At 44.1% G+C, this 24,205-nt stretch overlaps 2 protein-coding genes across 2 annotated transcripts in view; both read left to right on the forward strand.

Annotated features, from left to right (window-relative positions):
• The window catches only part of PEX7 (peroxisomal biogenesis factor 7), a 43,070-nt gene extending 26,166 nt beyond the window's left edge, over positions 1-16,904 (forward strand). Inside the window, exons 9-10 of the mRNA XM_082755714.1 lie at positions 5,244-5,343; positions 14,208-16,904. Coding sequence (XP_082611840.1) covers positions 5,244-5,343; positions 14,208-14,276 — 169 coding nt within the window. The 3' untranslated portion in view covers positions 14,277-16,904. The remainder of the gene's footprint in view (positions 1-5,243; positions 5,344-14,207) is intronic.
• Positions 16,905-21,125: 4,221 nt separating this feature from the next.
• Positions 21,126-23,166, forward strand: SLC35D3 (solute carrier family 35 member D3; the record flags this gene model as incomplete). Its single annotated transcript, XM_082756508.1, has 2 exons — positions 21,126-21,561; positions 22,026-23,166. 2 exons carry the CDS (start codon positions 21,126-21,128, stop codon positions 22,853-22,855), a joined length of 1,266 nt encoding a protein of 421 aa, XP_082612634.1. The 3' UTR covers positions 22,856-23,166.
• Positions 23,167-24,205: the final 1,039 nt, after the last annotated feature.

Here is a 24,205-nt window from a genome sequence, read left to right on the forward strand (position 1 = left end):
GTGCCGGGCCAGTGAAATCCTCTGTTGTGCGGTCGGTGCCAGGAGGCTGACAGTGTAAGTGCTGTGTTGTCCATACGTGTATAACCTCCTGGACTGCTGTACCAGCGTTCTGTCTTATGTAAAGCGCCTAGTTTTATTTGTCTTAGATGTACTTCTCGTACAATACTGCATGGTGGACTGTAGAGGTTTATTTATGTGGTCTTACTTAACGTACTCTCCTGATGCAGTGCCAGCTGCTCTGCAGCGTGCGACTTCTCAAAAGGCTGCTAAGTCCGGAGTAAAGACTGGTGGTTGGTTTCTTCCAGAGGCCTTGTCTGAGCAGCGCTGATGCATTTAAGTGACTTTAATGTGTCCCGTTACTCTTCCCGTTTCTGACACCAACTGTATATCCTTCAGGTTTGGCACTAATATGCTTCATCTAGCACCAACATCCAGTGCAGTTTCAGCTCTGACATTTCATTTGTGAAACAGTCAGCAAAGAGGAGAGCTCCTAGCTCATCTACCATGGTGTCTGAAAATGCAGAGTGTAGAGACCTTTTCACAAAGTGACATGTTTTACTACAGGCATTATTTTTCTGTCCAAACAACTACTTGCTGTGACCAGGGACAGATGGAACAGAGCTGAAGAGGTGAAATACATTTTTTTTTTTTTTTTTTTAAGCAGTTTTCTAAAACTATTAGCTCCTGGTTTTGGCGTGAGTGAACAAATAACAAAGAAGGGCAGGTGAAAATCTTTGACAAACATGGCACAAGAAAAATATTGTGTGTAACAGGGGAAACTTGTCACCATGACACCTTGGGAAGGTCCCTTCTAAAGAATATATTAATATTATGTTGTACCTCTACCATGTATCCTTTACTGTCTCTTGCAAGGAGGAGTGTAGCTCACGGTAAGATGTAGAGGTCACTTAGGAATGTTCCGAGTTTGAGTGGATGCACACAACGCCCCACGGACACGTGTGCCTGCATGCAGACATGTATGTAACTGCATACACGTACACGCATGAGGACGTGACTATAGACACACGACTATACACATTTCAATGTAAGAACAAAAAATAATTTATATTTTATATATATAAATACTTATATATAGAAATGGGTAAGAGGTTTGGGGTTCCAGTGTGTGGTATTAATTTTGTATCTTGTCAAATCTACTCAAGACTTGTGACTTTTCTTTCTAAGTCTCATTTGATAGTAAGCCATAGAACAGCACAGAATGGCACGCCTTTAAAAATTATAATAATTGCTTGTGTGCACTGCAGTCAAGCCACTGAAAGCTAGTTCACATGCCAACTTCACACTGGGGGCTAAGAAAATAAAGAGTGTGTTAGATTTGAGCTTTATTTTTTGTACTTGAGTATAATGATTTGGATTTAACCCTGTGTCTAGTAGATCCTTCATCAAGACAACCTTTTCTATACTAGTTCCTTACTCTTTGGAAGAGTTCAGAAAAAATGCAGGTTAATTAAAAAGCAGTTTTAACACAAACGAATCATTAAAATGTTAGGAAATGTACAAAGTGCAGGAACATTTCCAGGACTTATTTAGGTCTGCATGCATGTTCTTAAGCCTTATCTCTATCAAAATTCAGTTTGAAAGAACTTCAGTGTCATCTCTTACTGGAATCGTAATTTTATATTTTTGGAGACTCTTCAGTGTAAAAAGATCTTAGTGCATTAGGCACAGGCAGTGCTCACTCACATTTAAAAAGATGATCTGATAAATTGTAGAACTTCATTAAGCTGATATCAAGCCGGATCTTGAAATATATTCACAGAATCTTGCCTCTGAGGCAGAAAAGCAGTTTTTGTTGAAAGTTATTCTGTATTGGTTATCATCTCTGAAAGAGGCTTTATGGTAAACCACTGTCCCCACCTCCCCATCACTGTGTACAAGTTCAGTAACATGGATCACAAAGAAGTCTTCAGAATTTCTGGAATAATGCTGCTCATAAGAAAAAACAAACGAAAAAACTTTTTTCTCTTTACTTATTTGTCCTTGACTTTTTTTTCCCCCCTTTTTTTCTTCAAACTAAAAAAAAAAAATAAAAATGTTTTTTCTTTACTCACTTACTCTTTTTTTTTTTTTCCTGACTATGAAATGTCTTGCTGCTAATCAAAATACTTATCAATGGTGTTTTCAAGCATGAAACTGAAACCTCTGCAGTAGAAGAACCTGTTAATTTCAGCGTCTCAGTTGATGGTAGCTCCTGCAACATTATAAAAATTCCAATTGACAGCAAAGTTGCTAGTGGCAATCTTAGCTTTGAGCATTACATCTGAAATTAACCTAATTCAAATCTGATTGTAACTTTTCAGTTATGATTTAACTTTGTTGTGACCGTGGAGGTAGTCACAGTCACTCCTATATCAGTGTAAGCAACGTATGTTCTTTTTTATGCTTTCTTTTAGGATTAAGGCAAGAATTAAAATTTCATAATAATTATCATTACACATGAACAAGTGCCCAGGTTCTTGTATTTTATAATTTCGCTGGCATTTTCCTGCCTGAGTGTGCTAGCTTTCTTTTGAAGTAAGTATTAATGTGGTCAAATTTCTCTTAAAATGAGGCAAATTCTGAACACGGGAGCTAGTCACCAAAGGCTCCAAACAAATTTCTGGTGCTAGTAATAGCACATTGTTGGTGAACACAGCAAAGGGATATTTGTATATTTTCTCTTTTAATTTCTTTTAATAAACAGGTTTCTTTGTATAAATGTTAAATGTTTGTAATTAAAACTTTCAAGTAGTAAATGTTTAACTATGGCAGCATCTATTTTTTTTTTTCTTATGGAAAACGAATCCTTTTTCTTCTAAATAACCCCTTTTTGCTTTTTGGTTGTGAGGCTAACTATTATTTCTCAGTTTGTGGTATCAGTATGTTTAAACATTTCTCCACAAAATGTATCCTGTCCTTTTGAAAGGTAAAGTTGGTTTTTTGTGGGCACACAATAAATCAAATATTGAGAGAGTATACATGCCTACAGTACAGAATCATAGAATGGCATGGGTTGGAAGGGACCTTAAAACACACCCAGTTCCAAGCTCCTGCCATGGGCAGGGACACCTCCCACCAGACCAGGCTGCCCAAAGCCCCATCCAGCCTGGCCTTGAACACCTCCAGGGATGGGGGACCCACAGCTTCTCTGGGCAGCCTGTGCCAGGGCCTCACCACCCTCACAGAGAAGCATTACATACGGTATTATCTGTATGTCAGTGACAACCCCTTTTGTATTTCTCATCTCCAGCTTACCTATTTTTAGCCATCTGGCCTTTCCAAGTGCTTGATGAAGAGTGATGCATGCGTCACGGTGAACCGATCTCCACTCCAGACTTATGATACTAAATGGGGAATATCTAGAAGCTGTGATGAGACCATAGACATCTCTAAGATAGGGTTTTGCATCCCCTTTTACTAAATTCATGTTCTGGGAACCAATCAGGGAGCAAAGAGTAGGCAGAGCAAAAAAATGGCACTATGCTAGTTTTGGAACTTGGGCTACAGACAGCGTATTTCACTTGGTACTGCAGTGAGTTACCAGTGCCACCGTTAACTTGTCATCAGTGGTTATCAGTCCTGAGGCTGTGCTTTTTTTGGTCTTTCATTAGTAAGTATTTTTATATCAAAACAAAGGTCCCAGACAGTCTGTGGAACTTGAACTGAATTGTAGTACTCTTAAACTCTGTACTGCTGCTGATGTTTTGCAAACATCACTTCATAGAGCAAACACCGATTTGCCTCGCTATTTTAAAAATTGGTCAGATAGTCTAAGTTTCTGTTCGTATAGATCTAAAGTTGTCTCCTTTAATCTTAATTTCTAGTTATGAGCAACTGTTTTAGAAGGAGTTAGTAAAGATCGTTGTGGTAAGGAAGGCTACCACTTACCTAGAGACAAGAAGACTGCTTTCCTTCGGTTCTTAGGGGCAAATGGGTGAGGATGAAAATGCTGAAATGGTCTTTTTGTGCATCTCTCTTGCAAAATAAGCTGTTTGTCTTAGATCTCAGGTACTAGGAAAAAGTTAAGAGGGTTGTTGCTATGGCGTAGCCATTGTGCTGATACCACTCTGCTCATTTATTAAGGAAATCACATCTACACTTTAAACAAACTGACCCTGCTGGCTCCAGTGTTTGCTGTTTTATCTGAATTGGTTTGAACATACAGAGCTTTCAGTGTAGTTGGTCTGATAATCAACTGCTGTTATTAATTACTGTCACTTTCTCCAATAGGAGTAAGGCAGAGGCCTCTGTGATTGTTACAGAAGAAATAAAGCTAATCATTGACCACTGTGAGAAAATCCAACCTGTAGGAAATTTGGTTACAGCTGTTAGCCCATAAAAAATGTGGTGCTCTGAGGTCTGTGGGCTTTTAAAGCAATACTATACAGCCCGAAAACGAAAAACAAATCTTTCTTCTGTGCCATCATTAGGCTATGGTGTCTTGTAAGTGTATGATTGCTTGAAAGTTCTATTCCTGAATCCACGTTTTACGACTGAGGTTTCTTGTTGTACCTACACTGTCATCCTATTTTCTTTTATACCTCTTTTATACTTGCTATAAATGACATTGCATCTACCCTGGGAATAGCCTGGAGAAGTAGAATGCTTCAGAAATCCATTTAGGCATTTATATCAACTGGGCTTGGAAAGGAAAACTTATTTTTGAAATAAAAATTAGTGGAATAAACTGTTTAATGCCACTGATCTTTGTCGTACACATTTATTATTAAGTCATAATATTGTATTTTGTTTTACCGAAACACAGTCTCAGATTGGAGACAGGGAATGACCAGTGTCATGAATGAAAATGTAATTTTCCATAAATAAGCATCTCATACTGAACAGTTACAAAAAGCGATAGATCATAATTTATGTTAATAAATAAATGTGATAAAATTTTTCAGCTATCAAGAAACATAAGAATATTATTTCGCCTATATTTTCTTCTGTTTCAGTAATGTCCCAAAAGCTGGTCTTTGGTGCCAGTTCTGATCTCAGTTTCTGCAACAGGAGACAAAGACGGTTTTGCCCAGTGAAATTTAATTTATGCAAATCAGCAGATGGCTTTGCAGGAATATGATTAATTATGTTCCCTAAGTGGATGAGTTTGCTCTTTTTAAATACCCTGGCAGCAACAGATTTGTCAATATCTTGCATTATATTTTTAAAATGGCCTTTCAATTACATTAATTGTGGTTTGTTTGATTTTCTCTCCCTCCCCCCCTCCCTTCCTCTCTGTATAGATTCTGGGACTTTTCCAAGCCTAACCCTTTGCTGGAAACAGTTGAGCATCATACTGAATTTACATGTGGACTAGATTTAAGCCTTCACAACTCTGGTCAGGTAAGAGGTGTGACGAATTTACATTTCCCTTGCCTGTTACAGTCAGTTCAGTTGAGGCTGGACTCCATCTCGGATCCTGAGTAAGAGCCACTGGACCGCAGAAAGCTTTTGGAAGTGAATCTGGCCGAATGCTTATTAAATAAACCTCTCTTTAGGTCTATATTTATTTATAAAGCAGTTACTCACATTGGGGCAGAGAGGAAGGCAGAACAGGCAGAATTGCAAAATGAGATAGCAGAAAGCCATGGTGAGCTCAGGGAAAATGAGGTAGCTTTATTTCGGAAGGAAGGGCAATGGACAGGGGTGCCTAGGATGCCAAGCTGAGACACAGAGCTTTGTTCTGTCTACTTGAAAACTCAAGTTAAGCATTGCTAGTGTCACATGTGATACCAAGTCTTGGTTTGTCGTAATAGCAGGAGTACTGTAGGAGGCTTAAAATGTATTTAGAAGTATAAAAACCTTCAGCTATTAATATGAATGAGTGGGACTCATTTTGGCAAGGGCACATGCCTGTGTACAGGTTACAGTATAATCCTCTCCTCTGCTTCTGTTGCTACAGTAATTTCTGTTTTGTAAACAGAGAATTGTCATACATAGTTTGACCTGTTTTTTTTTTTTCCTGAAAAGAAAGGTAGGAGGAAGCTAAAAATAAACATAATTATTTGCTTTAATACCTATAAGTGTATAGTTTTCACATAGAAATTACTGCCACTGAGTTAACTATAACAAACACAGTATTTAACGTGCCTCAGGTGTTATTTAGATCTGGATTCTTTGCTAATTCACAGTGAAATTATTTTTTTTTTTTATCTTTGATAAAAATCACTTTTTACAATTCTGATGAAATTCTGGCTAGGCAAAGCAAATAAAACCATCCAAATTTCTGCTGCTTGATACAAAGACACAGGAGAAAGGTGTCAGTTTGGCAATATACTTAGCTTAATGCAGGGGGAGCCATTCTTGGCATCAGCACAGGCTTGAAGAGCTTCATGCCCAATTGCTCATTCCCCGAATTCTGCTGCCTCAGGGGTGCTGCAGTGGCTGTTCATGAGGCTGTGCTGTGAACAGTGTAGGGGAATTTGTAAGGCTGAGTAAAAATCTGAAGTTTCAGGGTATTTGTGACTGGGGCTGGGGAGGGCGAGAGTAGCATAAAGGCCAGTTGCTGGGAAGTAAAGCTTCATCCCAAGTGAGTGCACAGTTATGATTCTGGCTGAATTGGGGCCAGAGGCAGCAGGAAGCATAGCGTATGTAGTGCCTGAGGGCCTTGCACTGCCACATTGTAGCATGCTCTGAGCCCAACTTGGCTTTCCATGAAGTTGCTGTGGATTTTGCCATGGATCTGAGTGAGAAGACAAAAAGATTTTTCTTCTTTTATATTGAGAGTGTGATTACATCTTGATTCTAAGCCTGTTGGAAAGAGCCCTGGGTGTTTGTTACAGTGGATGGTGTTTCTGACTGGCTAAATATGACTTCTTTTTGTATGCTATGTCTGTCAAACTCTGCGTTCCCGCTGAAAGGATATTCTTCCTTTTGTAACTGCAATGCATGGAACAGCCTCCTTGGAACAAGGCTCATTGATGACAGATAATGAGTTCAAAGCAAACAGCTGCACCTGCACTTGGGTGGTGGAAAAAGGAAAATGATGGCGTGTATACCCGTCTACATTAGGGTATTCGTGCATCCAGGTATTTTTTTTCCATACAGAAATTCTGCAAGTCCTGTGTTGGACTTAATGCAGAAGTACCAGCCGGAAAGTCTGAGGTACTTACCACATACAGTTCATGCCAATGTGCCTTCCAGACAGAAGTTTGGCATCTGCAATAGCAGATGGGATTTATAAGATGTTCCTGTGGAACTGATGGAGCTTTGAACAGAATCCACAGGCAGGTACACGTAGGCAGGTGGGTTCTTGGGCAGTGTCCTGCTACGAAGAGGCAACATGGGTGGGGAAGAGATTTGCCATTGAGGAATGGACCCAATCGTGGAGGTAAGTATTATCTAGGTGACACAGATAATTCCTTGGTGCTTAATTACTATTCTGATACCTATCTTGGGGTATCTGCCCCTACATAAAAGTAAGCCTTTGTTGAAAGCTTTGCTTTTTAATAAAATCAACTATTTTTTTCTTTCACCTTAATGGTTGTGTCATGTCCATAATAATTTTGGACTAACACATTTTCAAGCATATGTTAAAATGTGCAAAGCATTAACAGAAAGGGTCCGTAAGACAGTCAGGGTATTTTGCTGTTGAAATGCAAGTGTTGATGTGAGAGCTAGGAGAAAACACTCCAAATCGCAGCTTATATTGGACTGGTATTCTGCAACTCGTCGGATTTCTTACTTCTCTTCTGGTATTTACTTTCCCTGTGCATGGTCCTGTACATAATTACAAATAATATGGAGTTGGTGATAATACCAGTACGGTACCTGTGAAAATAGCCTTGACTCTGTGTTACACTGTTCTTTGTGACTCAGCTTCTCTGCATCTCCTGTTTCTTCTCCCTAAAGCTGTGGGGTATCACCAGCATTTTGTGTCTGTACCTGTCTGTGCTCCTCCCTTCCACCTGGCCAGAGGCGTTAGAGCTGAGGGGCAATGCTTGTTTGTAGCAGCAGTCTGATCCCATGAAATGTTGCTGTGCTGTTGGCATCGTGAGCTTTCATATGGCATCGGTGTCACTAAAACTTAAAAAGCTGTCCTTTCTCACTAGCTGGAGAGAGGTCGTAGCCAACCTGTATCCACCTGAGCTGTATACCCTGAAGGTAACTGAAGTCTTGTCGTAAGATCTTTCAGCTTGATGGAGATTTTTTTTTATTATCATTGGTCAAATTCTGGTGTACAGGTTTGCTCTGCTACCTCTTGTGTATGTGCAGATTATGCAATGTGTCAAATTAGCAATGCCAACACAGCAGGCAGCAGAGGGGCTACTGAAGTTGGCTTAACCAGTAGAGCCAAATAGAAATGCAGGAGGTGTCTATAGCAGGGCTGTTTTGCCCTCTATTCTGCTGTTCATTAGACATGTGCCCTTGGCAGTCCTAGAAATGTTGACTGTTCCATATAAAAGTGGCGCTGCATCTTGTGGAGATGTGCAGAAAAGGAAAGACCTTGCTTTTGCTAATTTGCTCTTAATTTTCACACTTGATTGCCAAGGAGCTGATAGCTTCCACCCAGCTGCCATGGCTGTCATGCTGCTCTGATTGTATCGCCGTCTGTACTTCTTTTTGATCTCTCCGTATGGTCGGGGATGCTACTAAAGTTACGCAGTTAGTGATCCTTTGAGATAAAAAGATCCTACCCTTACTTAGTTTCAGAGTGGATTTTTGCATGGAAAGATCAGATTTAAACAGCTACAAATGTTGTCATTAAACCGATGTGAGCACCTTTATAGAGTTTATAGAAAGGGAGATGATGTTTCTTGCTGGTGCTTACTGCAGGTCCTTCCCTAACTGTTCAGCTTTCACTATGTCAGTCAAAGCCAACCATTTAGGAATAAGGGTTGTTCTTATATGTTATCAACAAACGTCTCATCATAGGGTGTGTGGAAGGGTTGCTGTCATGCATGGCAATTCTGTAGGAGCTGCAATGGCAGTCTGCTGAGAGGAAAAACTTCTCAAGCTTTGATTATGAAGTGCTGGGAAGAGATGAGGCAGCAGTTTCCTGCTTGTGTGTCGTGTATCAGTGGCTTAAAAAATAATTTCTACTCCTGCAAGCCTCATCTGTTAGTCAGCATAGTGGATTTTGTTCCTGTATCTGGAACAGCGTTTCTTCATAAGAGCTTACGGTTCAGGGTTTGTTCAATTCTGCGTATATTGGAAATAATAACTAAAACAATGTGTGTGTGTTTTTTTTTTCAGAAGCACATTAGAGAAATCTTTCATTGCACATTCAAAATAAAAACTTTTAATTTACAGACTCCTATCGCTTCATTCTTGTGAAGGTAGACATCGTGTGCAGCTTATTCCTGGCATCTTTTGATGAAACAAAAGGCCACACGAGGGATTCAGATTTTCTAGTAAAAAAATAGGTATTGACTAAATTTCAATTTATGCATGTCCCATTATGCACTTAACCAAACAGTTTTAATGAGGGGGGAGATCTGCCTATTCCATCTGTTCGTAGTGGTCCTCATCACCTCCTCACACCTCCCCCCCCAAAAAAGGTGCTTAAACAGAGATCCCCTGTACTTATATTTTTCTATCATATGGTGTATGAATGCGAACTAAGGCCAAAGCTGGTCTGGAGGTGGAATCTGAGAAATGATCACCTCTCAAAGTAATCTGATGAGTAGCAAACCTAATAGGTTTCTTTATCTCCACCTAATCTCCATCTCTCCATCTTACACACATACAGAGGGTGTTCAGGTCCCTTCAAAATACATTAATAAAGATATAAATAGATTGTTAGATTCCATATAAAACGTCACAGAAGATAAGAAACTAAAAGAGGAAGGGAAACACAACATTAATGGATGAGAAGAACTGAATACATTTTCTGATATCTGTTCTCACAGGGAAAAAAAAAAGACAAGTCATATTGGTTTTATTTGAAAATGGGGTGGGATGAAGAAAAGCTGAAAAGAGAAATGGGTCGCTATCAGACACACTTGTGCATTATCCTCTGATTTATTACAAGCACTCAGGAAGCTGAGTGGCACCAAGGTGCTTCTGGATAGGCCCATTAAAAAGGCTGAAAATATTAACATGGAGAAGGCTGCATTTTCTTCTGATTAACCCCCCTTCATAAAGGGGTTACTGAACTCACCAAAGTTTTTAGTTGATCTTTTCAACGTATTTCCTCTGGGTTGGAGGTTGGGGTTTTATTATGCCTTCAAATATTGAAAGAAAAAAAAAAAGCTACTAACTTGGGAGATTTCTCTTTTCTTCTTTTTCTTTCTGAACGTTAAGGAGGCAGAATGTCATCCAGATAATTGCCCTGGTCTCAATGGATTGCCCTCAGGTTCTGGAAAAGGTCTAAGTCTGTTGCAAAGCAAGATGATTGTGATGAATAGGAAAGAGAGGGCCTATCAGAAAAGTAAATCAGTTTGTGAGTAAATGGAAATGTCTTTGATAAATGAACGGTATCAATATTAAATCAATTGGTGGGAAACATTGTTATACTCTGGGACAAGGATAAACAATTCAATAAAATACAGGATAGCTGTTTCATTTAAATTAATCCATGGTTTTCAAGTCAAGCAATCAGCTTCCTATGATGACTGCAGTTTTTTGTTCCTTTGCTTGCTTTTTGGCTTTACTTAAAGGGAAATATAGTGATGCCCATTTTGATTTCTGTGCTTCAAATAGACTTGCTTAAAAACTCTACTGGCAGATAACTTGGCATGACATTTATGCTGCAGCAATAACAATAAGTTATCCCGAGCATATATGCTAGTACAGCAACTTTGCTACTTAAATAAGGTTAGAGACATTTTGGCAAAGTGCTTTTGTCCCATATAGCTTTAGTAACAGTTCATAACCAGCAGAAAAATTACCTGTTTTAGAATGTTATTTAAATTTGTGTTATTTCTTGATGTAACTGAACAGTCACTCTCAGGTGAAATATTCTTGTTTTACAATTCAGCTTTAGTTATTCTCCTTTCCTCTGCAATTTCAGATAGTTAAAAGTTGCTATAGTAGAATTTTATTCTATCGTTACAAGAACGATTTATATTATAATGAAAATTGCGTGACATACGGGTGTCCAAGGTATTAAATCGTATAAGGATTATAATTGCAGTTCTTTGCAACTGAAGTAAACTGTCTTCTACTCTGTTTGCATGTCAATTAAAAAAAAAAAAAAAAAAAAGTGAATCATGGACTCTCTAAATATTGAAATCAATGAGATTTGTTTCAATTTGTGAGTAAAATTTCTTTCCAAGACATTGAAGTCATGAACACAGAAAGGTGAACCTCCACACCTTCACGTTCCTAGCGGTGAGGACTTTATTGGATATGAAGACAACGTTTGAATTAATTTTTGAATTTTCTTTTCTCCTTCATCTTACCAGAGGAGCATTTTTCCACCTATTAGTAACATCATCTCATTAATCAAAATGTAAACTCTAGGAAGTTGCTTTTTTTTACTGCATATTTATTTACTGTGTTGTGCTGGATCAGCCCTCCTCTCAGCTGGAATTACTGCTGCTTTTTTAATATTTAAATGAAATAGCACTTAGTTAAATAACCAAATCGCATATCACACGAGAACTGACATTGCTAAATATTTCTAGTGCTTATTCAATATCTTACATTTCCCTCTTCTTAGGAAAGGCATACAATGGTTATAAGACCATTGTATAAAATATGTCATCATAAGGAAAAAAAAAAAAAAAAAGGCAAAATGAAAGAAGGCATTTGGTAACCTGATGCAGTAGCTGCATAAACATTACTTCTCTTTATCCCATGGTTTATTTTAGTCATTTGTATTTGTGGCAGTGATAATTTATGAAGTACTGCAAAGGGGCATGTAGCAGCTGTCCATAAATTAATGCTGGCTACCACAATGACACCTCTCAGTTGTCCCCCTTCTCTTACAGACGTGGCTGTATTTTGGAGAAGTATTAAGGAGAAATGGAAATGCTATTGCATTTTCTAGTGCTGTTCCATTCTGTAGTGTCACAGGTTTGCATGCATGCCTGTTTGCTGCTTATTACATCGGCATTCTCACCAAGGTTTCTAATACTAATCTTGCTTTATGGACTTCCTGCTGCACAGCAGAACTTGATACAGTGCTGTTTGCTGTAGTTTTATTTTCCTTCTGTTAGCTGCTTACCTTGTCATCTTTCATGTGTTATCATTAAGTCAATGAGTTGGGCAAATTACGGCAAGTGATCCTTTTCAAACTCCCTTTTAATATCCCCTGTTTATTTTTAGTGTTGCTAGATTAAACAGTTCTGTAACTGTATTTGTTCAGAGGCTGCTTCAGGATGCTAATTACACTGATAACAGGTGGGAATTCCCATGGGATTTTTTCCAAATGTTATCTTGTTTCTGCATGAAAGCAAAAAGTGTTGCTTATGGAAATACAGATATTGATCCAGAGCTCCGAGGAATATTTAGAAACTGTCAATCATATAAAACACAGTTTTTACATAGCTTGTTCAGTGGAGAACTTGGATTTTCTTTTTTGTATGATTTGGATGGACTGCAATGCAGCAGAACATTATACCACACAAAGCTCTATTATGTTGTATGAATAGACAGGCATGTTTTCAAGAGATTTTTGGTACATTTAGATATACACAGAAAACACTTCAAAAACTTTGTAGAAGCAGCTAAGGAAACAATAAAAATGAAAAAATAGTGCGGTATAGTAAACACAAAACAGGCTGATTATAATATGAAATAAAATATTGAAGTTGGATTTCCAAATTTTTTGTGTGCAGCTGTTTATTCTGGCTCTAGAAGAGAACAGGAATTGGAGTCTGAGCAAAAGGGAGCTTGTTGTGTAGGGGATCCAACACTACATCCTTTGTCATCCCAACTGGAAAATACACTGTAAAGATAATTCAAGATGGATTAAGCCAGATTTATTGGCATCTATCTGTGAGGCTCATCAACTTTTTCTCTTTAGCTCTTCTTTTTTTTCACTTCCCTTTGCCTTCTTTCTTGTTCCCTACAATATTCTGTTAGTACACACTGTATCACGTTTACTTGAGTAATTGTCAATGTGCTTAACCCTTTCACTTTGTTACTCTCTTAATTGCATTGTCAAGTCATTACCAAGCCTAAAGCATTCTGAACATTAAGGTAAAAAATATATTAAAACATTAAATCTGGACATGAGGAAAAAATTATTTTTCTGCGAGGGTGACTCAGCACTGGAACAGGTTGCCCAGAGAGGCTGTGGAGTTTCCTTTCCTGGGGATGTTCAAAAGCTGTCTGGACACTATCCTGAGTAATGTGCACTAGAGGACCCTGCTTGAGCAGGGAGGATGGCCAGATGATCTCCAGAGGTCCCTTCCCACCTCAGTTATCCTGTGATTCTACAGTCTCCTCTGTGGTATCTCATTATTTATTCAAATCTAATCCTGTAGAATAAGGTTAACCTCCTTGTTCGTGATTTTAGTTTCTAGCCTGCACTTAAAATCTATCTTGGGACTTGCAATTCAGAAAGTTTTCAGTTATGTTGGAATAATTTCCTGGTAGGCATGTCTTTTCTCAACAAAAGACAATACAGTGATCTCACAGCTCATCACTGTGAGACTGAAGAACGGTCTTAATTCTTAAAAAAAAAACTTCCATTGCTCATTTTGGTTCACTTCTTTGTTTCTCACGCACACATGCAGAAATCATGCAGAATAGTTGAGGTTGGAAGGGACCTCCAGAGATCATCTAGTCCAACCGTCCTGCTCAAGCAGGGTCACATAGAGCATTCTCAGTCCTCAGCTCTCCATTAGGAAAATGTCTATAATGATTTTCCCTACCCGCAAGTATGAGAAAAATGGTAACATTTGATCATGAAGTGTTGAGACATCATAGTACAAGAGTCCTGAGACCCTATGAAGAGAAGAAACGTCACACGGTCTGAAAATTTATTTGTCCTCCTTTCATCCCATGCTGTTAGTTTCTGCATTGGCCTATGTGAAACAATCACTCGAAACTCTAAGGTTTTCTGCTTTCATCATGTGGAGTTTGCAAAATAGGAAATTGTAAATTTTTACTTTCCTTTAGTGAAGCTAGGACAAAGCTTGTTTGTTGTTTTTAAAAAGAGAAAAAAAAAAAAAACAGCTGCCTTACTATCTAATTTTGAAGCATTGTAAATTAGAGTACCAACCAACATTAACCCAACAGTGCGCATTAATTTATTCGAAGTTCCTTCTGTTTTTTGTCAAAATGACACTAACCAGATTCTGTTTACTTTGTAGGTGGTGGACTGTGCTTGGGATGAGCTTGTCAAGATCTACACTCCATCGTGCCTGACAGGTCCTGTCTAGAGAGAAAATGAAGATCTGACATGATAGGAACCCTTCTGTCGTCATCCACAACCAGACTTGTGCTAAACTGTCAGCTGTGTCACTAATCTTCATGTCTCTTTTTAAGCAAAAGTCTTGTTTGTACTGAAAGGATTGTGCAGTTGAGCGTGTGGACTTGCTCTACTGAATAGGTTAGCGCTTGGGCCAGCAAAACATTCAGCAGCTACTGAGTGGCTGAAGAGGACGGTAGCAGATATGAGCTGGTGTCTTCAGAGAAGAACCACTGACACAATTTTGTGATCATTCTTGCAGATGAGAGCAGAGGCCAAAATCTTCTTCATCCTTATAAAGAAAAAAATAACTGACATGCGTTTTTACAGATTGTCACTGTAGAAAAGAAGAAAGTGTTTTTTTTTTTTCACTGTGGAGTACTGTAATGTCAACCTGAGGCTTGTATCACTGGGATGCATTTATACTGATACATTTTGCTTTGCCTCACATTGCATTATTTTCTTGTGCAGCATGATGAATACTCTTGATAGACAGTAAATGTCATAGTTGATAGCCATCTGATTCCTTTGACCTTTCTGATTGCCGCTTCACAGAGATGGCAGAGATTATTTTCATACGTTTTTCCCATGGATCTCCTTGAGTAAAATGGTTAATGAAGTCATGCAGAACGATAATCTAGAGAAAATGCTTAGGAAACACATGAAATATAAACAATACTAATTGGATCACAATTCTCAAGATTTAGAGATAAGACGGCCATCTCTTTTAATAGACTTATCTTTTACTTTCACTTAAAGAGATTTTTCAAGAGATGGAAGAGGAATGTGGCCATATATTTAGTGTTTCTGGACCTACCACTGGCTGGCCAAAGTGAAAGCCAATGTCTGGACTAGTTGAGCCGACACACATGCAGATTAACTTCTTGGCATAAGCATAGCAGATCCAATGTGGCTGAGCAATTACCAGACTTGCAAGAATACACCCAACATATTACAGCTATGTTGAGTAGTTTCTTTGCCCACTTTAATCCCTTAGCCCACAGGTTGGTATTTTCATTAGATTTTTTTGGCAACAAGCAGAGGCATTCATTTCTTTTGTTTTCCACTCTCCTTTAAATACTTTTTCAGCCTCTTAAGGATCCCCCTGTGATACTCCTGCACTTATCAGTTATATATCTTCAGCTTCTCTCTTAGTTTCATGTTAGCCCTTTTTTTTTTTGTTTTGTTTTGATTCCTTTTTTTTTAATAACATTCTTAAAGCTGTCTCATTTCTGTTGCTACCCCACGTCATCAGTCTTTACCATCAAAAGACTCTTTGCAGGTGCAAGGGTTCCTATAGTCTCCTGTTAATGAATGCAGTACACTTCTGGGTTGCACCACTCATATATCAAATAGTAGCAGATACTGCTGGATACTTAGAAGAAATGAAGGAAAGAATTCAGCAGAACTAAAATTTATTGTGAAGAAAGTTGTGCGGAAAGAATTACTGGGCTGTCTTGGATAAAGCCTGGGAATTAGCAGGCAGCTACAGGGAGATATGTATATATTGATTTGGTGCAAGAGCGAGACAGAAAGAAAACCCCTTTCCACAAGATGAGAATTTAGATCATGATAGGTTCTTAAGTTTTTCTGGATCAGTGCAAACTGACCCTGGAATGCCATCCTCTCTAGCTGATTGAAAAACACAAGTGGATTTTCTCTTTTGTGGGAGTGTGCTGCACCAAATTCCAAATGTTTATTGCAGTTTTAATTCTTTATGCTGAGGAATGATGCAATCATACAGCCATGCTGCACAGAGCTTTCAGCAATACCATGGGCCATAAAATCTAATTCTAAACATTAAAATTGATTATTTCAACCTTAACAGTTACTCCAGTCTTCTGCTCTACCTCCCTTTTCTCCTTAGACTTGCAGAAGTAACTGCAAGTTACGTGAGCGAGCGGTGTGTTTTGGTGGTGGGTATGTACTATATACACATGTTTCTGGGGGTGGTGGTGGATGTTTCCAGAACACTGCCATTGTGCACCGGTTGGAAGGGCAGATTTTGGAAAGCTAGCACAGAGAAAGAAGCAGTGCCCGTTCTGAACATGCACAGTCAGCACATGGATTAACTGCTGCTCCTTTTCTTAACTGCCTTCTCTTCCCCCCCGTCCAGGTTAGCTTCTGTGCTGAAGGTTGCTGAGGTTTCTCTCTCTTTAAAAATGAGTGCATCTCGAAGGTGCACATAGTAAATACAAACTGTGGCCTTTAATCTTCCTGCTTGATCTTTGAATGGGGAGAACGTGCTGTCACGTTTTTGCACTGTAACAGGAAAAAATAAAAATCAGGCAATAGTTGTTGCCGATTCTTAATTCTCAGGGAATGTTGCTATAATTGTTTTTAAAATACACTTTTTTTTTTTTTTTTTTTATGACCACAGAACTAGCTTCTAATCTTTTTTTCGTATATTGAAGCAAGCCTTTAACTACAGCAGTCCTGAAGATGTAATGTGTTCTGCTTTTAAACTTGCTCTTGTGGAAGATTTTGTTTTATGGGAGTGCCTATGTTTCTCTTTGGTTCAAGAAAGACGGTGATTAATTATGTTTTAAAGGATTGGATTTGTTGTTCTGCAATGCTATTAAATGAAGTGCACACAGTATCTTTGGCTAAACTCTTGTATTTGCTTCCCCAGTTAAGAAATGTTGAGCAAAAAAGTAAACTCAGTGAAAGGTACTGAGAGTATCTTATAGGTAACAAGTTTCATAATTGTTCTTTATCTTCTGTGAGTACTGGGTGACAGCTGCATTTTTCCTGTTTTTAGAGACCAAACATTATACAACTTTGCCTACCTGTATGTCTCATCAGGTCTGCATTCTGATAAAAGAAAGTTATTTTAAACAATTCTCATTGTCTGCCTATGCAGACTACTTTCCCGTCACAAAGTGACGTCTTTGATCAAGTACAGTGCTGGCCTCAAATGTTGCTTGCATAGGCATAGATGTAGTAGCCCTTTCAGTAGCAATGCTCAGGTTTAAATGGGCACTGGGTCATATGATAGCGAGTGGCTACAGCTCTGCACAGCACTTCCCTTATATACCTCATGGTTGCATTAGACCCTAATTAACACAAACTCTCCATTAAATGTATTCCATATAGATTTTTACCATTTTCATTCAAGAAACCATTTTAAAAACATGATGCCCTTCTTAGGAGTTCGACACAAATATTTCCTCCCACCTGTGTAGCTAGGTGAAACACAGCGCTGAGGATAAATTGCATCAAAGGATTTGAGTTAAGGCATCAAAATCATCTCTACTGTAAGGAACCACAGAGTTATTTATTACTATGATCCATACCCCATTGCTAGGTGAGAATTTTGTAATGGAGGCACTGTATCGGGTTTGTATGGCAAGGTTTTGGTAGCAGGGGGCTGCAGGGGTGGCCTCTGAGAAAAATCCAGCAGCTGCCCCATGTCAGATAAGGGCCAGTTTCAGATGGCCTTTAAAGGGGACCTGCCACTAGCCAGAGCTGAGCCAATAAGCCATGTTGTTTGTGCCTCTGTGAGAGCAGATTTAAGAAAGGAAAGAAAACAAACACAAAAAACTTCTGGGGACAGCAGCTGGGAGGGTGAGGAGTGCAAAGCAGCCCTGCAGCCCCCCAGGTGAGTGCAGCAGGAGGGCAGGAGGTGCTCCAGGCAGGCAGCAGCAGTTCCCCTGTGGTCTGTGGAGAGGCCCCTGGTGGAGCAGGCTGTCCCCCTGCAGCCCATGGGTCCCACATGGAGCAGATCTCCACGCTGCAGCCCCCCCATGGGTGGAGGAGCCCCCGGTGGAGCAGGTGGATGTGGCCTGGAGGAGGCTGCGGCCCATGGAGAGCCCCCGCAGGAGCAGGCCCCGGGCCGGAGCTGCAGCCCGTGGAGAGGAGCCCACGCAGGAGCAGGGGTCTGGGGGGAGCTGCCGCCCACCCGTGGGGGACCCGTGCTGGAGCAGTTTGCTCCTGGGGGATGGACCCCGTGGGACGGAGCCGTGTGGCAGCAATGCTTGAAGAGCTGCTGCCTGTGGGCAGCCCCCGCAGGCTCAGTTGGGGAAGGACGGCATCCATGGGAGGGACCCCACGGGGAGCAGGGGCAGGGAGGGATCATGAGGGAGCGGTGGGGACAAAGCGTCAGGGACTGACCGCAGCCCCCATTGCCTGTTCCCCTGCATTGCTCGGGGGGAGGACGTGGAATAGGGTGGATGGGAGGCAAGGTGTTTTAGTTTGATTTTAGTTTCTCACTTCTCTAGCCTGCTAGTAATAGGCAATAAATTTTACTAATCTCTCTACTCCGTGTCTGTTTTGCCTGTGGCAATAATTGGCGATCGATCTCCCTGTCCTCATCTCAACCCTTGAGCCCTTTCCGTTTCATTTTCTCCCCCTTTCCCTTTGAGGAGGAGAAGTGATCAAGCAGTTGTGGAGTTCAGCTGCCCAGCTGGGCAAAGCCCCCAGACTCACCTTATTACCTGAGCACACCATACTGCCCTGGACACAAGAACAGCCAGTGTAAGGGCTGTACCTTCACTGCAGTGCTGTCCCACATGATGTGGCCTGAATTTTCCCCTCTTGTCACTTCGGGTGACTGGACCAGCCGTGTGGAATAGACCTGTTCTTGCTTCAGTGTCAGTCACACTCGTTTGGCACAAAGGTTTAGCAGCACATGGTTGCTGTGTTGCTTTATCCAGCTCCTTCCCAGCAAAGTGTAGGAAAGCCTGTCTTTTCTTAGCACGGACAGGTGGGGAGGCAGTGGGAGATCTGTACTGGGCCTGGCCTGAGTCCACGTCGGAAAAGGTTGGTTTGGCAAACGGCAGCACCCTCCCCGCTGCCCCTTGTACTTGTGTTAGTGAATTCTGCGTGTGGACAACACAAGAGGATTGGGGGTACCATGCTGCAAGAGAAGCTGACCTCGCAACACAGGTCAGTCCTGAGAGGTAAAATACAGCACCTGGGACGTGGATGCTTGAGTTTACAAATCCTTACCCATCCAATATGTGTGTTTTTTGGTTTCTCTCAGGCGGTGGGTATTGCCCAGCCTGGACTTGCAGCCAGATCCGCTGTGATGTAAGAGGCTCTCCTCTCAAGTGATGCTCTCATGGAGAGGGGACAAAATTGCTTCTTCCAGAGGTCATGCTGAGGTGTAGGAGCCCCAATTACTGCAGTATTTCCAGAAAACACATTTTTTTTTCTCCATCTGCATTTAGTTATGAAGGAGATTTTTTTTCTCCCCCATGCAAAGAGCATCACAGCCATCCACGTGTTCCTTCACATTGTGCTCTTTTTGGGCTTTGAGATGAATCCAAATGGAGGCCAGTGTAAATTGGTTGGCACGGTTCTTCAGAGGGTTTTAAAGCCAGAACTGGTCCCCAGTGAGTCTAAATGAAATGAAGAGCTTCAACACTTACACGCCTGCATGTTTCAGGACACTTCATTGTGTGCATGTACGTCTCAGCTGGGCTGTGGAGCCTGCTTTATTCCTACCCCCGGGTAGCACAGATTGCACTGCCAGGCACCCTGATCACACTGAGGTAGCCTGGGGGGTGCAGGTATTGCTTTCCCCTCTTAAGGAGGCACACACACAGAGCCCTGTGGTGGGTTTTTTTTTTTTTTTTTTTTTTTTTTTTTTTTTTGTGTGTGTGTGTGTGTGTGTGTTTTTGTTTTGGTTTGTTCATTTTTGTGTGTGTGTGTGTTTGTTTTTTTGTTTGTTTGTTTGTTTTTCTTCAGTGTTTAATATTTCAGTCAGTGGAGTTTGTAACCTACAGAAATAGAAGCGCTCGAATACTATGAAAACTAAAAATTTTCATTTAAGAAAAAAAAGGTGAAAATACAACAGTCTTGCTGAGAAACAGAGAGAAAAAAAAAAAAAAAAAAAAAAAAAAAAAGGAAAATAAATAACCAGTGTTGGAAAATAATCAGGGAGCACTTAAAGTCAGAAGGGAAAAGCCAATTTAAGGTAGTAGTTAGCAGGGGCATCCTGCCACGGATTCTGTAATGGCAGGGAAGGAGGGAGGTGAAGGAGGACAGGAGAGGCTGCGGCTGAGCCAGGCGGGTCCCGCCGCTCCTCCCCGAGCCCGACAGTCCTGCTCGCTGCCCCTCTCGCTGCAGGGGCTGGTCCCTGCCACCACAGAAAACCCCCAGCACACCCAGCACAGCCTCGGGCAGATGTTCCCGGTGTGTTTTTCTGCTGCTCCTCAGCAGCAGCGCGGTCACTTGGCGCAGCCGGGCAGCCCCAGCACGGGCACGGCCGCGTCCCCCATGGCTGAGGGTCTCACCCTCACGCCGAGCCGTGCTTCTGGTGACACCCGGTGACACCCCTTGGGAGAAGTGTGGCTGTTGTTGGACGTGTCTCTGGGTCCGTCTCACGGGCATGAGCTAGGTACGGCTTTGTGATCGGTGTCAAGCACCTGCTGTGCCTGGGCTGCATTCGCCATGAGCCCAGCCGAGCTGACAGCCCTTGCTAAGCCTTCCAAAGCCGAGCCCTGAGCAGCAACTTTGCCGTTTTCTCCCGGTTTTACAACCACTTTCGCCAGCCCCGCGCTGAGCAGCCTGCCGGCAGGAGGGACGGGAGCGCCCTGCGAGCAGCAGGGGGACACGGGGGGGACACGGGGAGGGGACACGGGGAGGGGACACGGGGAGGGGACACGGGGAGGGGACACGGGGGGGACTCGAGGGAGGGGACAGGCGGGGAGGTGGCAGGGGCGGCGCGCCGGGGAGGGGACGGCGGCGGCGGGGGCGTTGCGGGGGGCTCTCGGCCGCCCCCGGGGATGGCGCCCGGCCCCCGCCCGCCCCCCGCCCGCCCCCCTCCCGGCCGCTCCGGGGCTCCAGAGCCGCGGGCCCCGGTGCCGGGACGACGATGGGCCGGTGGCGGGGCCGGGCGCGGGGCGTCGCGGTGGCGGTGGCGCACGGGCTGTGCTCGGGCTCGCTGAACATCCTGCTGAAGTTCCTGCTGGCCCGCTACCACTTCGCCTTCCTGACGCTGCTGCAGTGCCTGAGCAGCGCGGCGGCGGCGCTGGGGCTGGAGGCGCTGCGGCGGCGGGGGCTGGCGGCGCTGCCCCCCTTCGGGCCCCGCCTGGCGCGCCCCTTCGCCGCCGTGGCCGCCCTGGCCACGCTGCAGTCCACGCTCACCCTCTGGTCGCTGCGCGGCCTCAGCCTGCCCATGTACGTCGTGTTCAAGCGCTGCCTGCCCCTCGTCACCCTCCTCACCGGCGCCCTGGTGCTCCGCGACGGCATGCCCTCGCCCGGCGTGCTGGTGGCCGTGCTCATCACCACCTGCGGGGCCGCGCTGGCCGGTGAGTGCCCGCCGCGGCCGGGGCTGCACGGGGGGCACCGGGGCGGGGAGGGGAGGGGGCCCCGGGGAGGCTGGGGGACCCCCAGGGGCACAGCACGGAGGGACGAGGGCCGGGGGCTGGCACCCAGCACGCTGGCGCCCGGGGCTGCCGCTCCCGGGAGGAGGCGGGTTGGGTTGGGTTGGGTTGGGTTGCGTTGGGTTGGGTTGCGTTGGGTTGGGTTGCGTTGGGTTGGGTGAGGGGGGGGTCAGGAAAACGCTGAGGATGTTTGGAGACCCTCAAAAAAGAGAAGGAAATCTGTCGGGAGGTGAGCGTGCCCAGCCCCGGGACCTGCATGACAAATCCCGGGAGCCAGGGAGTGTGCGCTGCCGCCCGTTTCCTAAATCTCCTTCCTCCCCGACCGAATCGGGGCTCTCTTTCCATCTCCGTGCAACAACCGTGCTCCTTCCTCCCTGTGACTCCGCCAGGAGCTGGTGACCTGACCGGGGATGCCATGGGCTACGTGACGGGCGTGCTGGCCGTGCTGATACACGCCGCCTACCTGGTGCTCATTCAGAAGACCAGCGTAGACAGTGAATACGGACCCCTGACGGCCCAGTACGCCATCGCTGTCTCAGCCACCCCCTTTCTCATTATCTGTTCCTTTGCCAGCATGGACTCCATCAACGTCTGGTCGTTCCCCGGGTGGAAGGACCCTGCCATGGTGTGCATCTTCATTGCTTGTGTCCTGATTAGCTGTGCCATGAACTTCACCACCCTCCACTGCACTTACATCAACTCGGCCGTGACCACCAGCTTCGTCGGGGTGGTGAAGAGCATCGCAACCATCACGGTGGGCATGGTGGCCTTCAACGACGTGGAGCCCACCAAGTTGTTCATAGCCGGCGTGGTGGTCAACACCCTGGGGTCTGTCATCTACTGCGTGGCCAAGTACGTTGAGACCAGGCGGCAGAGCACCTACGAGGACCTGGAGAAGGAAGCTAGAGCCGAAGAGGGAGCGAGGCAGGATGGGGACCAAGCGCTGTTTGCCATGGAGGCCATTTCCCAGGAGAAGGGGGCCGAGGAGGCAGCAGTGGAAGGGTCAGCCCGAGGGGACAGCCAGAGCACAGGGGAGGAGAAGGGCGGCGCTGAGGAGCCCACCGAGGCACCGGCGGCCCAGGGAAAAGCTGCTGGTGCACCTGAAGGGAACAGGAGCTCGCTGAAGGATGCCTATCTCGGAGTATGGAGGTTGGTGAGGGGTGCTAATTATATAAAGAAGGATTATTTGATAGAAAACGAAGAGCTACAGAGCCCCTGAAAAGCAGGTTGGAAAACCCCACAAGACGTGTTGCTTGAGGACAGACAGCTGGTTCTCTGTACAGGGGGAGAGGCAGAGCATACATTTCCACATCAGTGCTGACGAATCAATCCAAACCGTTTAGGATAATCTTACCTCATTGTCAAAAAGCAAAAGGTCAGAGTTTGCTCATGCTTTCGGCTTGCATCGAACTGCTTCCAATACACCCGTTCAGACCCACCACAGCTAAAGGTGCCGAGTCCTCTGCTGTGGATACAGAGAGAGGTGGGTGATGGCAAGTCGCGGGGCACCTGTCCAGGAGCTGCGGCTGTGAGGGATGCCGGTGCCACCGGGTTAGATGGCAGTGCCAGGAACACGGCGGTGGCCTGTAGCTTGAGGCGCTGTGATGTGCTGCTGTATCTGTGTCCACCCAATTATAGGTCCGCTCCGTAAATGTGTTCCTGCAATATATAAAGCTCCTGTCAACTGTGTTCTGTGTGCTCCTCTGTGTCGATATGATTGCAACAGAGCTAGAGATCGTGCCACTCTAATTACATTGGTGTTCAGTCACCCTCTTAACTGAAGAACCGAAATTCTCCCCGATGCCGTGGCCAGGCTGGGCCTTGGACCTGCTTCACCTCGAGTGGTTTGTGTCTTCAGGAGAAACACTTCTTTCCTGTGGTCGTGTGCAGGAGAGCAGAGCCAGACCCGAACTTCTGGGAAGCTTCGGTCAGCAGCAGCAGGGCGTTCTCCTGTGAGCTTTAACTACATGTAGCACTGGGAATAGCTTGACCCGAATAAAATAATTTGGAAGCGTAGGAGTGATGTGGGTTGGGAGGGCTATTAACAAACAACAGGGAGAAAGCGTGTGCCTTGGGCTATCCCCTCCTTATACCTAGAGCCGGGAGGATCCGAACTGGGACTGAAAGCTGGGAGCAGGCTACAGCAGGGCTGGGGAGACCACCCCTGGGGGCCTGTAGGGACACCCACACCGGGGTCAGGGCGGTTTTGCTGTGCCCTGGCCGCAGCTGGGATGTAGCATGGTGTGGCTGCCCTGTCCCCGGAGGAGAGCAGGCAGGCGGGGAGCAGCGGGGTGCCCGGCAGGCTGGGACTGCTCGGGGTGCCCAGCACCAGGGTGACCACCTCGGGAGGGGGAAGCTGCAGCCCTTTGCCCACGTTGTCCCCTTGGGCTGCGAGGGACAAAGCTGGGTGCTCCTGGGGGAGGCTGGAATGTGATCTCCAGGGGGTCCAGTAAGCAATATGCTCGTATTTTGCACCAAACATGTGCAACAGGGGAGGTGGGGGAAGCAACCGTGTGAGTGTTTCTCAGCCTGGGGATGCCCCTTTGGGAGGCAGGAGGCCTGGAGCCAA

The sequence above is a fragment of the Aythya marila genome, assembly GCF_965140915.1.
Source record: "Aythya marila genome assembly, chromosome: 3".
In the NCBI taxonomy this organism is placed as follows: Eukaryota; Metazoa; Chordata; class Aves; order Anseriformes; family Anatidae; genus Aythya; species Aythya marila.